The sequence below is a fragment of the Hippoglossus hippoglossus genome, chromosome 14 (genome assembly GCF_009819705.1).
Source record: "Hippoglossus hippoglossus isolate fHipHip1 chromosome 14, fHipHip1.pri, whole genome shotgun sequence".
NCBI lineage: Eukaryota > Metazoa > Chordata > Actinopteri > Pleuronectiformes > Pleuronectidae > Hippoglossus > Hippoglossus hippoglossus.
The window spans coordinates 3,439,923-3,453,240 of NC_047164.1; the positions used below are offsets into that span (position 1 = coordinate 3,439,923).

Consider the following 13,318-nt stretch of genomic DNA (forward strand, 5'->3'; position numbering starts at 1 on the left):
CGTGGAAACGTCTACAGCTCCTCTCTTTGTCTTGGAATAAAGCCAAAATATCAAAATATGAACGCTGTCGTCTTGCACTGATTTGCGAGACGGTTTGACTTTTGACATGTCCCATCCGTTAACATGGAGGAGGCTGAGTTCGGAGATGCCACACAAGTACGTCCATGCGGACACACACACACTGTCTGAGCCGTCCGTCACAATCCAGTGTCTCGTTACAAAAGGCCGAAGCATCTTGTTGTCAAATCCCATTAAACCTCCATAATCACTTTGTTTCCTCCGTCAAGCTGAATGTCAGAATAATCCTGACACTCAAAACTCCAGAGCTCACCACACTTTAAATAAATGAACAATAGAGACTTTGTGGTGCCAATCATGTGAAATATTTATCGGAATCAGTGTGTGAAAGGCTTCAAAATGCATTTACAACTGAACAAGAAGAATGTTTTGATGCAAGATTCAGGGATCTACAAAATGTGTGGAGAGTTTTGAAAGGAAGGTGTGTAAAAATCTCAGTTTGAGCGACTGCATGTGGACGAGAGACTCAAACGCAGAGGACAGCGAGGACAGGATCGTCAAACGCTGTAGTGTGGATGTAGCTGTGGGAACATGTGAGTACATCAGATCCACACGACAACACTTAGACCTTAACCAAACAGAAGTGTACGACAGACAAACACACACACACACACTTACCTTTTGCCACAGTGACTCTCTGGACGCCAGACTGGAGCACGCCGCCACGAACCAGCAGTTACCCAGTTGCCCCTGATGGAGGTCGTGTGCACTGATGCCATCGACAAACAGGTGAGGGTCCTCACACAGCTCCTACAGACACACAGGAAAAACAAATCTGGTTTATCATCAGTGCAATTATCATGTAAAAATAAGGGATATTTCTGTTTGTGGGTAAAAAGGACCTGAAATTGGACTGTGATTAACAAACTATGCTGTGGAACATGAACGGGGCTATCGAGGCAAACTCCTGAATCAGAAAGACACCATCTGTCCCCACGCACCCACGTATCATATTCATGATCTTTAACCCAAGTGTGGGAGGGCCACAGGAAATCTGTGAAATGAGATTTCCTGTGGCTGCTGAGCCGAGGTCCATTTTCTGCCAGTGTGCGGCACAAATCTCCTCCACAGCAAACAACATGGAGCTGCACAAGCTGCTCCTCTGTTCCCTCTCCTCCGTGTGCACCTGCCTCACACAACCTCACCACCGTCCATCGCAGGACACACACACACACACACACACACACACACACACACACACACACACACACACACACACACACACACACACACACACACACACACACAATCAGACTTCCTGTGGTTCCTGCGACAATGTGCACGATGATTACTACAGGCTGTGGGCTGATACAGGCCACTTACCGAGGGACACACTGTCCTCCACTCTTTTGTCCGAACACAATGGCAACAGGACTCAGCAGAAATGTGAATGCACCCGAAAAAAAAAAATCCCCCAAAATAAATAACAATCTTGCATCACAGATGTTCAGACTCTTATTAAAGCTACAAAATACTTTCCTAAGTAGTTCATGGTCTCAATCTCTAGTTTCAAGTCTTCTTCAATGCAGAATGATGTTAATTATTAAAATGATTGTCTAAATGCATTTTGGTGTGGAGACTGTATTTGTGAAAACTTATACCGTCCAGTGGGGGCAGGTCAAAGATGTAAGAATATATATGGTCACTTCTGGTGTCAGAAAACCAAGATGGCGTTGGACAAAATGCCAAACTCACGGTGGGTTGAAACTCGGAAACTGTGCCATGTCCTTTCATCTGTTGAAAAGCTAATGTCACATCGGGAGCTTTTGATTTCGTGATGGCTGTTGAGTAAAAAATCAAACAACCTGCATCACATCCATCAGTTCAGCAACTGGTCGATATCAGACTTTCGTTTTTAAAGTTAACACCGGCCCGGCTTGATCGTTACTGGAGCCTGCAGAGCTCGGCTGGTCTGGGTGTTAACAGTCTGCCTGCTCGCTGCTTTATGGGACCGGCGGGTCGATGGGCACCTCGGCCATTACTCCACAGGCAGCGGAAAGCCCAGCACCACTTAACAGCTCCTCATCGTTACACACTTGCAGCTCTCAACTAGGGTTAGAAAAGTAAAAGAGGGAGAGAGAGCTGATGCATGTGTTCATGGGATGTACACACAGCGGAACGTCCGCCCTGGGACCACGCAAGTAACACAGAATGGAAACAGGATTCTATTAAAAACTCGGGATCAGTTTGAAGGGCACAGCTTGTGATTATTATTTTGTATTATTTCTTTTTATATTTGTTAAAAAACAAGTTTCACACATTTTTTATGTTATCTAATGCACTTTTTACACAATAAATCCTTTGCATCCAAATTTAGAGCAAATGTTGGCTGAGTATCAACAAAAGAAAATGCAAATTAAATATTGAAGAGCATTAAAACTATTTGTGTTGTTGTGAAGCAGCTCCAGGAACATCTCAGGATTATTATGTCGAGTTTAACTCTCGTCCTACAATAATAATCTAAATTATTAATACGTCTGCTTTGGTTGATATTGTTTACAACAATAGACGATTACCTGTTAAATTGTTTAATAACCATTGCAGAGAGATTTGTACCCTCCAGGATAAATGGAAGGTAAACGGTCTGTGTGGAGTTTTTCTCATCTTTACAATCACTCAACACACTTTACACTACAGCTCACATTCACAGAGACTATATAAAAAAAGCTTCTCTGTCAGTCATCCATTCGTACACTGACGGCTCAACCATCAGGGACAGTTTGTGGTTCAGTGTCTTGCCCAAGGGCACGTGGGCTGGAGGAGTATTTCATGCTTCACCTCCTGATTCACAGGATCTAATGAAAGAAAGTGAATATTTGTGAATCTAGACAGATTTTTACCACATGTAAATACACAGATGGTGGAGCGATGAGTGGAAACCAACCGAAGCCTTTTTCTACCTCTGCTCCCGGAGTCCCAACCACAAGCAGCTGACATGAAGTGAAGACATCGCCCAGAAGTGCGAGCATGTGTGCGTCTGTGTGCGTTTGCCCTGCGACAACCTGGTGAATCCTCCAGTGAGAGTCACAATTGGCTCAAGCTCATCATCCTGCTTAAGTAAAAAAAAAACATCAGCTTTGCTACTCGCCTACAAATTCCACGTGTGTGTATTTATATCCAGATCATAGCATAAATACACACGTTGGTGTGAACCCAATGCTTGCACGTCCCCCCCCACACACACACACACACTCAGGACACGACCAAGGCCACTGACTTGCTGACTCTGCAAAGCTGATTGCTGCAAAAGCAAAGTTTTAATCAGAAGCAGAGGCCACTGCAGTGTTTCCCCGGAGACCTGCAGTCTTTACCAGCAGCCCCTCTCACCTTACACAGGCCGGCACTGGAGTGCTCCCCGCCTCAAGCCTGTGCCGCTGAGCCGCCGGGACTGAATGAAGCTGCGTATGGATGTTGTTTCGTGGAACTATGTCTGACCAGTGCCGGAGTTAAGATCTCTAATCACGTTTTGTCTCCCCCCTTTTCCGCAACAGCATCGATTGTCCGAGTCTGAGCAGCAGCGAAGGGCTCCCTGTGGTGGCCCGCCATCCAGGGATCGGCTCGGGTGGAAGAGTAATAGAGTATCGATCCCTCTCCGGCCCTGCAGACACTGAAGTAATGTGAATATTGTGGCTGAGCACGGTCTAATCATTTACCCTGCCACTGAGAACCTTTTCAACCAGCTTCACGGCGTTTCTCAGCACCATCCATCAGCTTGTGAGAGGAACCCTCAGCCACAGGAACGAGCAACCAGCCGCGAGAACAGAGTAACAGACGGAACATAAAAAGTGGAATCCAGTAGTTCTAAAGATCCTTGTCGAGAGAAAGTTTTCTTACTGAGGAACATGTCTGAAAAAAGAATTGTTATGCTGAAAAGAAGATAAACTTTTTATTAATGAAAGCAAAGTCAAAAGCGTTAAAATAACCCATCTGAGACACCTGAGGTTTTACGAAGGTGGTGAACCAATTCCCCCAAAACAGGAAGCATTTGCAAAACCAACTTTTAACTAGAAGTCTTGCTAGCCAACAGACCTCTTACAGTTCATGATCGGAGACTTTAAAAGCTGGCGAGAAATGAAGCAGAGACTAAAGCCAGAAGTTAGCGAGAGAGTCACAGAAAAGTCGGCTTCTAGAAGTTGTCCGGCCGTGCACGTTCGTGTGTCTGCGTCTGGTTCTTTTCTTCTGTTTTGCTGCAGGATGAACCCGAACATCTTCAGAGTCTGACAGTCGACGGTTGATTGTGCAAGAAAATGGAAAACACTGGTTCTAGATTGGTGATTGATATTTTAAGAATATTCTAAACCTGTTTTCCAGTCAGTCAAACAGTCCGTCCATCAGGCTGCTGACGGTGAGGTAGCAAAAGACTTGAGCCACTCGTGCGATCAGTGTCAGGGTGAAGGTTCACAGGCTTAACCCCCCCTCCCCCCTCCCCCCTTGTGCTCGGTGTTATCCTTGCTCAGATGCATCTCGGCGATTTATGGCTGCAGTGAAGTCCCAGTGGCAGAGCGTGCGAGCATAAAGAGCAGGCTCTAATAAAATGTTCCTCCTCGCTGCCTGTCTCACACTGTCTCTCAGCCGGTCTGTCTCTCTCCCGCTGCCCTTCTCCTCTTCCCCTGCTTCCTCTCCTCCTCTGATTCAGTTATTTATGACTTGACTCGGCGAGGGTGGGGGTGAGGCAGCGATATAGACTACAGGTCACACGTGTTAGCTCCCCCAGTTTCCACTTACTGTTGTCAAATCCAGTGGAAGTGTAGAAAATTGATTTACAGCTTCTCTGCAGCCGCGTTGAGGTTAAAGCAAACAGCTCCTGCTTCGTTGTTGACAAATCCTCAGAACGAACTAACAAGAAAACAAACATTATCCCTGAACCGTTATCTATATCGTTTCTCCTTTGAGGGTGGCGGGGGAGGGCTGGAGCCAATCCAAGACCCTGACCTTGGCCAATTCGCCTTATTGTGCTTAAAAATACATATTGTGTTGACACCCAAACCCAGAGAAATCCACAGTTTTATTCAAGGTGGCTGGATTGTTCCAGTTTGGCCTTTTATTGTCTCATATCTGCTTCACCTGCAGTTTTGTTATAACTTCGAACAACCTATGACGGAGGACAAACACACTGAGCCAGTCAGCTGTTTTTTCCTTCCACCATTTGTATTTGTCACTCGAACGATATCACGATTATTCATTTGTGTTTGCTGCGCATTCTGTCGCCGAAGCTCTCCCAGCAGAGCGTGAATCCAGAGGGGAACCGAGAGACCGATCGGACGAGAGATGGTGGTGGAGACGACAACTCCCGTGATCCCACGCTGCTTCACAACTTCATCAAACTAGGTCTTTTGTTATTGTTTTCTGTTTATAAACAGTATAAAACAAATCCGGACTAGTAGAGCGTATATTTACTTTGCCTCTAACAACCTTTCTACACGTACTGTGGATGTTTCAGTGCACGATGCAGGATGACATGTGCAGTGACCCCAACTTCTCTTCAAGACCATTTGAACTCATCACATTCGTCTTTATTTGCTCACAGTTCACGGTAACATGAGATTTAAGAAAGAGATTCTCACTAAAACCTCAATAAAATGATGCAGGAAAAAAGTATTTGTTGATATTTGTGATTCAGTTAAAACAGGAACGTACACGTGCTTGAATTCGGATTTAAAAAGTGCCTGTTTGGTGTTTGTAACCTCCTGAGACGACGGTTTAAGACCCAAGTCGTGTCCTGACGAAACGAAAAGGCTGCTCCTCCTGCGTCTTCCTCCTTCCTGACTTCTTCCACTTTTCAGTCTGCATGACTGACATCAGCACAGGCCAGAACGTATAATCTGTGTGACCCAGTTTCCATGGCAATGCACGCTGGCTGTCGCTGCAGCGGCACACAGGCAGAAGGAGGTTACTCCATCCAGAACCACAGCCTGCTGTGTGAGGGGGATAACAGAGGCAGGGGAGTCAGCTCTCTAAATCCTGAGGCCCTGCGTCTGACATCATGTGCCAGCGAAACATACATATACAGTATCGGCTTATACGAGCCGACTGAGGGAGAAGGAGTGAAACAGCGATTAATGAGTACTGACATAATGCCATGTGGTGAATTATGAATGATTAGTCACACTGTAGATCATCAAACTGTTATCCTGCAGGGACCTCGGCCCTGAGGGCTCCCTGGTGGGAAGGTTTCAATGGAAACAATAAAATGACAGACATCTACAGGAGGTTTGAGGGAAGTGTAAATGACACTATTACCTGACATATCAGCAGAGCGCTGGGGTTTTCTTCATGCACTCAAGGGTCCAGTTAGCAGGGACGGTTTTATCCCTCTACTTTAGGACTTGAGCAGTGGGTGGACCAGAGGTAAGAGGAGCGTGCTACTGGTCCATGTACATACAACATGTCTGTATCTTTATTTCCACCCATTTGTTGATCTATCACATCAGGTCCTTAACTGGCAAAATTAAGTTCATCCAAGACTCTGGACTTATGTTTTCTCATGGTCCAAAATCAAACTCCTCTATGTTAAAAAATGGTTTTTATTTGACCAACTAAACAGCATTTTTTGTGACTTTCTGTAAAATTGTGAGATTATGTTTTTTTTTTACATTTTCACCTATTTCTCAAGGAATCGTTTGTGTATCTTGATGGAAAAAAAGAATGGAAACCTCCACAATAGAGATTATGATTTCATTGTTTTATTGCCTCAGGCTTGATCTTAAGCGGAACCGTTAAATTTAAGGGGACATTGGCAGAGGTTTGAGCTCTACTGAGGATGTTTGCATTGTTAGTGGGAAAATCACAGAAATGTTTACATGCAATTTATAGAGTTTGAACTGCCTGCAGAGCTCAGAGAACAGTTACAAAGAAGTCTGCTGCATTGAGGAGCCACAGCGGCTTCCTTCGTTCTTAAATGGACGATGTGTGGTTACAACCAGGACTGTGTCTGCAGCTGTGTCTACGTGCAGAATCTCTCTCGAGGGCCTCGGTTAGAGAGATAATCAAGAGCCTGATGGTCCCTCTGGCAGAGCTCCAGAGATCCTGTGTGGAGATGGGAGAAACCTCCAGAAGGACAACCATCGCTGCAGCACTCCCCCGATCTGGACTCTATGGCAGACGGCCAGAGGAAAGCTTCTCCTCGATGAAAGACATTATATAGAAACTACAGGACGGCGGTCCGATGAGATCTCTTATTAGATTAAGATTTCTTATTTTTTCCTCAAATCTAAGCGGAACGCCTCTTGGATGAAAGGTGAAACAAACAAACAGAAACAAGTCCAGTTGCCTGCATACACTTGTACAACTTCTGAAGATACCTGGAGGACTGAGAATCTTCACACGTCTGAGAGAAACCGACCATGAAGCTTACAAGTGGTTATTTTCCTGAAATTTTACAAACTGTATATGTCTGTGTAAAGCATTTTCTACTCTCTGTGGCTTTTTAAAACCAACTTTAACCCGGTGTATCCATGCCCCAAAGCTTACAGTGCTTTATCGTCTATTTGAATGGGACCTAAATGAACATCATGCTGCATTGAAGACTTGAAACTAGTGATTGAGACCATAAACTCCTTATGAAAATGTTTACTGAAGTTATAAATGATCAAGTGAGAACTGGAGTCATTTTCTATAGAAAGTGAAGTCTTTTAAAACCAGAGAACACAAGTTTCAGGCACTTCAGCATCGGCTTTGCTTTCCAGACCTGAAGTCAACGTCCATTTTCATCATCAATTAATAATAAATATAAATGAAGACACTAATATATCTGCTCTCGTTAATGTTTTGTTCCACACAAACTAAAGTGCTGATACCTATAAACATTATGGCCATTAACAAACCTCCAGACTGGTTCGTCAGAGTCTGACGTCTTTGAGCTCTATCAGACCAGCTGAGGTGACTTCACGGCACAGCCCGACTTACCCGAGGTCTCTTCCACACCACGCGTCCGATCCTGTTGCCGTGAATAAAGAGCGAGTCGTCGAAGGCGGGGAAGCGGGGGTCCTCGAAGAGCAGGCCACTCTGCAAGCACTGCCTCTTCAGGGTGGAGTACTGCTGCCCCTCGAAGGCCTTCACTGAAGTGAACATCCTGCAGCCCTGAACCACACGACAGGGACGACAAAGAGACACAACCAGTCAGGCCAAGGCTGTACAATGAAAATCCCCCCCCACGCACAGATAACATCATATCATCACTTTCACTCCGTATTCCATCACCAAAAAAAGAAATGATCCAAACCCAAAAAGTAGCTTCTCTCAGCATTTTTAAAACCAATTTACCTTCCCACACCCATGCTCCTCCACACACACACACACACACACACACACACACACACACACAGCTGACTGACAGCGGCACCCAGCAGACTTTAATACCTTAACAGTAAAAGCTCTCAGTGGAAATAGAAAGTCAATGTGCGCTGCTGCCTTGAGCAAAGCCTCGATTCACTGGGTCAAAATGATCAATCTGTCAATTCACCGATGTCCTCCAGGGCCTAATTATCACCGCCATGCACTGAAGGAGCCGTGCACATGCTGGTCAGCTGAGAAGCAGCGGGGGGGCGGAGAGAGCGAGAGCGAGAGCGGAGGCAAACTAAGATGGAGGTGAAGGGATGATCAATAATGAAATGTTGGATTGAGGACAAAGACAAACCTTTCCACATCTATTCAGCTACATCATATATACGATTGTTCATTGTTTTGACTTATAAATATCCGGACTAACACTGTGATGATTATCAACGCCAAGGAGGTTATGGTTTCACGCCTACCTCTCTGTTTTTCTGCTCGATTATGCAAACATTATTTCCACGATATTTTGTGGAAGCACGGGACTCGGGCCAAGAAAGAAACTATTAACAACTAATGGTTGGATCCAGATATTTTTTAAATCACTTTATTTAACATTGCAAGTGCTTTTATTGTGTTGATCCTGATAAAAATCCTGATCTTAAGTAAGATTTTAAAGGAGGTTGGATTTTTTTTCAACTACTGTCCTGTAAACAATTTCAGCGCAGATCTTGACAAAGGGCATTTTTGTTGTTTATTCAATAGTTTCGCTAATTTGGCTTTTGTTGGACACAATCAATGAAACTCTGTATTGAACTGATCAGTACAAGAATCGACATGAATGCATCAAGATTTGATTCATTGGATTTTTGCAGTAATGAGATGAGGTACTTTAAATCTTCTCTTGGACATCGTGCTGCGTGTTTCATACTCTATCAGGATTCTTGCTCATCAAAGCACGGGACCTGATTCGAACCCGACGGTGTACAGACGTGACATGAACATGACCAGAGGGGAAGCAGGTCGGGTGGGTTCCTGGGTTAAATGTCTCAGTCAGAACTAAAATACATTATAAATAACTCTGGATGCAGTTTTCCTGATTTGAATGAATAATTAGAGATGAAAATGGAGGGGAGAGGTTTATGAATTTTAAAAAGATGTCAAGACTCAACATCTGCAAATCAGAACAGGCCGGCTGTCCTCGAGGTTCATTTGAATTTCTGACTGAAGTTGAGAATTTATCTTTAGAGGTTAAGAGGAAATCTCAAGTAAAAATTGATAAATTGATTACAATTTTTTAATGAAAACAAATAATCTTACTGAAAGATTTGTCGTATTTCACTGTAAACAAAAGCATCTTGTCAAAATGATGATGTAAACTTAAAAATATGCTCCTAGAATTATAGCTTATTTTATTCATTTTCTGTCCCTACCCCTTTAGTGAGCTGGTTTAGAGATACATATTTATCTGGTTGCTCAGGAGGGAATAATTCTGGATTTCTTGTTAGGCTGAAAACCTCTGGAAATTAAACAGTTGGTCAGAAAAACTAAGAAACAGCAAAACGTCAACTTGGGCTTTGGTTACTTTTCTGTCAATTTAGAGACAACATGATTACAGATTAATCAAGAAAATAATAAGCAGATTAATCTTACATTACATATAATTAGAAATAAGTCACAAAACCAAATGAGGCACAAAAACGTGCAATAATGTAAAACATGTAGTCAGTGCATGTAACACATGGCAAAAGTGTGAAATCTAAATTTATCTTCCCGCCTGCACTCTGCAGTACAGCGAAGTAATAAAACCAAATCCAGCTTAAGTCTCCTAATGCCACATTATTACCCAGCAGCACTATCAACTAAAGTTATTTTTAATTGGGGTGAGTTGACCTGTTCACCCTTTAGCAGTGCTCAATGACATCCAGCGTCTGGGGAAGAGGAAGTGAACAGAAAATGGAGGGACGCCAAATCAACGGGAAAAAACAGGAGCCATGTGAAATACGACGACTGCACCTTTCAAACAGAATTAACCTGACGGCGTCAACAACTGACACGGAGGGAAATCCGATACTTGTAGTGGATTTATGTGGAAAACAGGGCAGGTATCCGTGTTTGGAGAAGCATCATAAAACTCTAGACATCACTTGTCACAGGTAGATTCAAACATGAGCCTCAGTGACGCCCTCAAAACATTCACTAATCTCCTGTTTATAAGTAGACTCCTCTATAATACAACCTCTCAGGAAGGTCCGCGAGTGTACGTCACAAATAAGACCTGGTCTATGTTGTTCTCATTAACTCGGGTCTGCACAGTCTCCGAGCTTGATTAAAGAAAACATCCAGTAGCTTCAATTCAGAGGAATTAACAAGCTAGCTGACTCTTGAGTGAGCGATAAGTAAATTCCTGGGGGAACGAGGAGGTCGCAGTTGGAAGCCAAATCTGACAGATGGCCTGGTGTCTTGGCTCGTGACTGCACCGGGGAGGACCGTGCTCTCATCTGGCCTCTGCAGACGGCCGATGGCATTACCTGCAGAGAGCGAATCCTGAGATACGGAGCACGATGCCTTTACTACTGTGGTAAACACGGCATGGAGCACTGCTCTGTGTTAAAGCCACAAGGTAGATAAAGATAAACGGACAGAAAACACTTTATACTCTTGATTATTGTCTGAACTTCCAAGGAATTCTGTTTTCAACCAGTTTTTCCATCTTGAAACAAACAGAAAATAGAAAATCTGATGACCTCATGAAGTTAATGCGGTGAACACATTAACAAACAGTTGCCTAGTTACACATCCAGCAGCAACATCCACGTTCATTTGGAGTCACGCTTCTGTCCATCGGACAAATCTAAGTAATTAGATCTCAATGTATTTTTATCCATCCATCCATTATCTATACCGCTTGTTCTTTAAAGGGTTGCACGAGGAGCTGGGGCCAATCCCAGCTGACACTGGGAGAGGGGGGGGGATACACGGTGGACAGGTCGCCAGCGTATCACAGGACCAACATGGGGACAAACTGTTCACGCTCACATGTACCGATTACACCCCAGAGAACCAGACACGGAGAGAACATGCACACTCCAAGCAGAACGAGCCCAGCCAACCTGGGACCAGTGATTTCAACGGCATCGCCATGACGCTCGGAACTTCCAGGAGTTTTGTTCTTAAACAGCAGCTGGTAACCTGGTGCAGAACCTGCTGTAAACACAGAATCTGACGTATTATGATTATAAAGTTAACATGGGGAGCTTATTAACAAGCGGTTCCCTAGTTACACATGTAGCAGATACAGAGAAACATTCACATTCATTTGGATTCCGTCCATTTGACAAATCTAAGTAATTACATCTTCATTTATTTTTGACCCAATTAATTTTAATCATGTACACGTTGTACAAATCGCGCAGCATCTTGGGACGCAATGCATCTGAGTGAGAGTTGTTCACGCCTGACATCACTTCTCCGAGTGAGAAACAACAGGATCGAAAACAAGTTTGACGACCGTCCTAAAATGTGCATCGTAAAAAAGTGAAGGTTCATTCACGAACATATTAAGGGGCACAGATGCTTTAGTGGGTTAAAAAAAAAAAAAGGAAACATGCTGCTGAACTGCAGACAGATGTTCGGGGAGACGTGATCTGTGATGATATAAGACTTCAGCTCGTCTACAAGTGGGGAAACAACACAGATGGAGAATATTTAATGGATCAGAGTGGAAACTCAATAAAAAAAATGGCAATGCTACAGGAAAAAACATAATCTGGAGACAGGAAGGATACGGTCATGATGTGGCTGAGAACATGGCCACTCTGAGTTTTCTAAGTTAATGGACAATGAAAGTATGGATGTCTGCAAAAATAAGATTCATTCATCATATTGAATAAACTGGAACAATGATGATCTTAATAAATAGAGCTCGGACGATTTATGACATATTTGTGTCAGTGTGCATGTTTGCTGGAATCCCCCTATTTAAAAAAAAACAACAACACAGAGAAGATGTGAATTTATGTCGACATATTAAATATTAATATATTAATACTCATGATACAGTTCTATATATTTGTGGTGAAGTTTAGGACATTTTAGGAATTATTATCTCTGTCAAGGAGGTTGTGTTTTCATCTGTGTTTGTTAGCAGGATTACGTAATCACCACTCGATAGATGACCATCAGACTTAATGGAAGGATGTGGTTTGGTGGGGGGAAGATTTTTATCAGTATCTGCTCCCCCCCAATATCCATACTGGTTGGGCTCTAATAACTCTAGACCATAACTGACGATGACAGATCATGTTTGAACGAGTGAAACAGGAGAAAACTTCATGTTGCTGGGGAGAAATGTGCACAGAAGGAAAAAACCTCTGCTCAGGATGAAAATGACTGACAGACGATTCTGGCCCCAAAACAACGGAGTCATGATTCAGAAATGACGGGGTCCTGCAGCAGAGAGAGGTGGAGGAGCTGGAGGGGGGGGGGATCCAATCAATCAATGTTCAATACACAGAGGAGCAGAGCAGAAGGAAACAAAGTGCCCCCGACCAACAGATGGGAACGCTGTGGACATAATAGTGCAGCGTCTAATGCGGTGTCATTAGCTTCGCTGTGGATCTACAGTGACAAATTGTTCCTTAAGCTTGTTTTCCACCCATTTCTGAGAATATGTTCCACTGATTTTACTGAACAGTATCAGACGCTCGTCATCTTCTGAGATCGAGGACTTTTTGGCGGCGAGGTCAGAGGAGTCATAACAAACCAATACCCCGGCCCCGCGCCCGTCCACGAGGCCGGGCTGTAACAACACACGAGCGTCGGTCCGGACTGCAAATTGCCTCTGCTTCTTCATTCTGCTCTGCCAGCCTCAGTGAGCAGGAGGAACTGCTGGTCAGCAGATGTCAACATTCATCTCATTCAGCCGCTGTAGCATGGCACTGTGCAGCGTCCTGGCAAAGGTAGCACA

At 43.9% G+C, this 13,318-nt stretch overlaps 1 protein-coding gene across 2 annotated transcripts in view; it reads right to left on the reverse strand.

Moving 5' to 3' along the window:
• The window catches only part of capn5b (calpain 5b), a 29,935-nt gene that overhangs the window by 13,195 nt on the left and 3,422 nt on the right, over window positions 1-13,318 (reverse strand). For both annotated transcript variants that reach the window (XM_034607705.1, XM_034607706.1), the window contains exons 2-3: window positions 7,984-8,157; window positions 697-828 (exon numbers count right to left, since the gene is read on the reverse strand). In XM_034607705.1, the coding sequence (XP_034463596.1) occupies window positions 697-828; window positions 7,984-8,148 (297 nt within the window). In that variant the 5' untranslated portion in view covers window positions 8,149-8,157. The remainder of the gene's footprint in view (window positions 1-696; window positions 829-7,983; window positions 8,158-13,318) is intronic.